Source organism: Asparagus officinalis, chromosome 3 (assembly GCF_001876935.1).
Source record: "Asparagus officinalis chromosome 3, Aspof.V1, whole genome shotgun sequence".
NCBI classification, from domain to species: Eukaryota; Viridiplantae; Streptophyta; class Magnoliopsida; order Asparagales; family Asparagaceae; genus Asparagus; species Asparagus officinalis.
The window spans coordinates 72997498-73002411 of record NC_033796.1 but is presented as its reverse complement, the minus strand read 5'-3'; the positions used below and the strand labels follow the sequence as shown (position 1 = coordinate 73002411).

Here is a 4914-nt window from a genome sequence, read left to right as displayed (position 1 = left end):
ATAAAATCGGATTAGATTAGCATAAGACCCTAATCAACCCCCTCTAGGGTGTAACACAAAGACTTTTGGAAAAGTCAAGGAGATGCCCTCATATTTTGGAAAAACCGAAGAAACTATTTATTTCTCTTGACAAGTTGACTACACGACTCTCCCGCATTCTGTATCATGTACACATCGCTGTGTTTTGGAATACTTGTAAATATAGATTCATCTTTATGGTCTTTGCTTAGGATCTAGGAAACCTTTTCGTTGCAAAATCACTATGGTAAACATGTTCCAGTTTTTTATATGTATATATAATTTATTGCCTGATATACTTGTATAGAAATCAATCGCTTTTTGCTTTTCTTTTACTTTTTATTTATATATATACATGTAATTTAATCAGTGTTTTCTTTTGATGGCTATTTAATCAGCAACTAGTAGTTTAGGATTTTAAGTTGTCAAAATACAACTTGTAGAGGACCAATCTGCAAAAGATCGATTTCTTACTCCTCCAGAGAAAGGTCGCTGTCCCTCTCTCTCTCCCCCCCTCTCCCCCTTTCAATCACTATCTGACACAGTCCCATACACTCCCAGTCACTCACTCACTAACCCCGGCTATTTACTGTTCTACCCCTCTAACAACAAAATCAAAGCCTTCCCCCTCCCTCTTCCTTTTAAACCCACCGAAATCCCAAAACACCCCCCCTCTCTCTCTCTTCTCCCCTCTCTCTCCTTCGATGCCCACCTGTTCTTCGCTCAAGTAGAGAGAGAATAAAAATGGCGTACATGTGCGCAGACAGCGGAAACCTCATGGCCATCGCTCAACAAGTCATCCAACAAAAGCAACATCAACAGCAACAGCAGCAGCAACCAGGCAGCAGGCAACAAAGCCAACCGCCCAGCTTCACCCCACCAAAATCACGCCCGCCGCAGCCGCCGCCGCCGCTTCGCACCCCACTTGCAACCCCGCCTGGGCCGGCGGCCCCACATGGACCCCCACTTCCCCTCCTTCGTCCTCCCCGACCCCACCTTCTCCGACCCCTTCCACCGCGACCCCACCCTTGACGCCGTCGGCGGGCTCCCGTTCCGCTATCCGACTTCGCCTCCTCGGATTCGACGCGCGCGTTAGCGGCGGCGGTGGCGGAGTTTGAGTCCGATGAGTGGATGGAGAGCTTGATCGGGAGTCTCCGACGGGGAGCTCCGATCTCATGACTGACACGTGGCATGCTCCTCCGCTGTTTGCAACTGATCCCTCAGATTTCAACCCGCGTCGTGTTCTCCGATTCCGTTAACCTCACCGCCAGTGAGCCCTCGCGTTTCGATCCTCGCGCCGCCTCCGCCTGCTCTTCAGCTGAAGAAGGATCCCGTCGCCGCCTCCTTCATAGGTCGCGGTCAAGAATCCAACGATTCGCCTTCGCCACGCTTCTCTAAGGTCGCTTCTCGACTGTGCTCGCATCGTGGATTCGATCCGGACTGGCAGCGAAATCGCTGATCCGGATCCGGAGAACTCGCCTCCGAGGTCGGGGACCCGATAGAGAGAGTGGGCGTTCTAACTTCCAGTGAAGCTCTGGCCAGCCGCTTGACGCTCCCAAGGAGGGAAGACGAAGGAATCCACTGTTTCGACTTCTTGGTCGTTCGATTTCTCGCCGGAGGACTTCACTCTCTGCTACAAAGCGCTCAACGATGCCTGCCCTTACTCCAAATTCGCTCACCTCACCGCGAACCAAGCGATTCTCGAAGCCACCGAAGCTTCGGATCGAGTCCACATCATCGATTTCGGGATCGTTCAAGGAGTCCAGTGGGCGGCGCTGCTACAAGCTCTGGCGACCCGATCCGCCGGAAAACCTTCAAAGATTCGAATCTCCGGCATCCCAGCTCCCGCCCTCGGCGGATCTCCGGCGAGCTCGCTGGCAGCGACAGCAATCAGGCTCAAAGACTTCGCCGTCCTCCTCGACCTCGACTTCGAGTTCGAACCGATCCTAACTCCGGTACACAAGCTAACAGAGTCAACGTTCAGAATCGAGCAAGACGAAGCCGTGGCCGTCAACTTCATGCTCCAGCTCTACAACTACCTCGACGAGTCGCCGGAGTTGATCGACAGAGTTCTCCGCATCGCCAAATCCCTAAACCCTAGCGTCGTGACCCTGGGCGAGTACGAGGCCGGAGCCCCTGAACCGCGGTCGGCGTTCGTGAACCGGTTCTCAACCGCGCTCGAGTACTACTCGGCCGTATTCGAGTCGCTGGAACCGGCTATGGAGCGCGAGTCGTCGGACCCGCGTTCGGTCGAGCGATGCTCCTCGGGCATCGGATTCTTAAAGCGGCTGGCGGCCGAGGAAGGGAGGCAGAGGATGGAGGAGAGAGAAAATTGGACGGCGCTAATGGAGGGGTGCGGCTTTGAGAGCTTGCCGTTAAGTCATTACGCCGTTAGTCAGGCGAACCTTCTCCTTTGGAACTACCATTATAGCCCCAAGTACTCCTTATTGGATTCTGTAACGGGGTTCCTTTCCCTATCTTGGGAGGAACGGCCGTTACTCACGGTTTCCTCGTGGCGTTAGCGGTGGTGTTAGGGGCTTTGGTTTTATTAGGGGTCTAGATCGAGAGGGGAATTTTTATTTTTTTGTTTCTAAAATCTCCCACTTAATTAGTTTTGGTAGTATTATATTGATTTTTGATCTTTTGTTATTATTATTATTACTACATATTACATATGCGGAAGCAAATAGGGGTCTCTGAGGCTGGGGGCGTTATGTTATGTGGTATTTGCTTGGAAGCGAATTGGGTGGTGTTTTTTTTAGATGTAGGATAGAAAGAAGAAGAAAAAGTTGCATCTTGTTTTGTGTATATAATTAATCTTATGATGACATTTCCTAAGTGTTGATCGTTGTTTACAATTGAAATTTGAGGACGTTGTGTGTTCATGCGTGGATCTTAGACTCGAGGTAGAAATTAATAACTACTTATTTTCATAATAAAGTCCTGATTAACTGAAGTTACATGAACCTAATTTGATTGTAGCGGTGCCTGAGATTTGAGTAGAGTTTGAATTCAAGCTGCGATGCGAGCAAGCATATTAACGTTCATAATTGTAAAATTACACTTTCACTATCCTACTTTAATTCAAACACTAATCCATTAGTAGCTTTTGGTGGATTCAAGTTGATGAGCTTATTCATTGCCAATTTGTACTGCAATATGCTTTAATGACCGCTCTCATCTATTTTGAGATTCAGTACGGGTTCTTTTTCTGCAGATTAGATTAAGCCTGCCACTTGTTATTAATTAAGGAGGGACAACTGCTGAAATAACATTGAATACTCTTCCAAACTTAATTACTTCAGCTGTTTCCACCCAAGGAAACTAACTTATTACTGGAGGGTAAAAAGGCGATCTGTATCAAACCGGCCGGGGAGCCAGTTGACCGAGTCTGATAATTTCTTACTCTTACCCAAAGCTACTAATTACCATTTCCAGTTTTACCTATAGTAGTAGATCGAAAAGATTCTAGGCTTTTAGGCCCCTGTAATTTTAGCCAGTTACGTTCAGGGTTTTACCCTCTGGAGTACTATTTCCAGAGCTCCAGCGGTAGAGAGCTCAGGTTTGCTGCTGCTCGCACTTTCAAAAAGTTTTTCCTTGGGAAAGGGGCGCCAAGAGCTGTATCAGAGCTTTCCCTCCAACCGAAGAGGAAGTATTCTGACCAAATCTATGGCCGTAGAGAATTCTAAGGAAAGGTTAACTAATAAAGCCGTGAAGCGTTATTTTTCAGTACATAGATGTGGATTTGCAGCAACAAGAAGTAGAAGGGTAGTTGATCTCCAGATCAATTTCCAACTGGCTAAAAACATGTGCATACATACTTGGAACTTAAAAAGAGTTATAAACGGACGGTTTTGTTGTTTGGATCCTCTGCTTTAGACCCTGTTTCTTGGGTGCTTCGAATCCTGTTTAACTCTACCGGCTGGCTATGTAATGAATGATTACAATTTGTTTTCTCCAGTGTAAAATAGGAATAATCGGCAGTTCATGGTGGCATGCTAGCTAACTTTTTATCAAGGGCACAAAAAATTTCACGCACAACGTTGCCAAGGTGAAGCCCTGTCAGCAATCCGCGACGATACTCCCACGTTACCGATCCTAGAGCCTGACCAAGTCGGGAGTCCTCGGCCCAGCAGATACCATCACATCTTAAATCTTCAATTAACTGTCTCTAGAATTCCTTTTTATCTCCAAATAGTAGTTGTATATATCGCCTCCATATCTGCATCCTCCACGATATATATCACGGCGGATGCGCCTTACCTTACTCTATAAATAGCAAATAGCAAAGGAAAAGCGTGTGTGTGTTCAGTCATCGCCACCGCATTCCCCGCTTCACGACAAGTCCAACGCTATCGCTGGGAGCTCGCCGCCCTGCTGCGAAACCGCCAATGCCGATACGCGCCACTGCCGGAGCTCCTCCCTGTTGCCCACGGCCCTACCGCTCTCCTACTCCCCCCACGTCCCTCCAAGCGCGGGTTCACGGTGCGCGTCCTGCGGCGGTCGTGGCTCACGCGTCTTGATCGCGGTGGGATCTTCCCCACCGTCGGATGTCTGTACTGGGGCACGCTCTCCCATGATGCGGACTATGCGGCAAAAGGTGGAGGGAAATATTATATGGGGTTTAGACCCAATAGTGTACCTTGTATTATCTTTAAACACTGACTACTTTATTTGATACATTTGAACCCAATTTTGTTTTTGTATTTGCCTTCAAACCCAAGGAGTATAATCTAGAGTTAGTGTATAGGGAAAAATGCTTCCAGCCCCCAAAATCCAAGAAAACGTGCTCCACCCCTAGGATTTTATCAACGGGTGCTTTGCCCTAAAATAAAGATTTTGTTCTCTGAGCCCTAAAACAATAAACCCAAGAGATTAAAATATATAAGTGAAGAC

General features: G+C 47.9%; 1 protein-coding gene across 1 annotated transcript; it reads left to right on the top strand.

Moving 5' to 3' along the window:
* LOC109835281 (scarecrow-like protein 4) lies at positions 665-2890 on the top strand. The gene is given in 5 exon segments (XM_020403263.1): positions 665-945; positions 1371-1450; positions 1452-1488; positions 1490-1621; positions 1623-2890. Coding segments are annotated over 5 exon segments (1350 nt in total). The 5' UTR covers positions 665-762; the 3' UTR covers positions 2541-2890.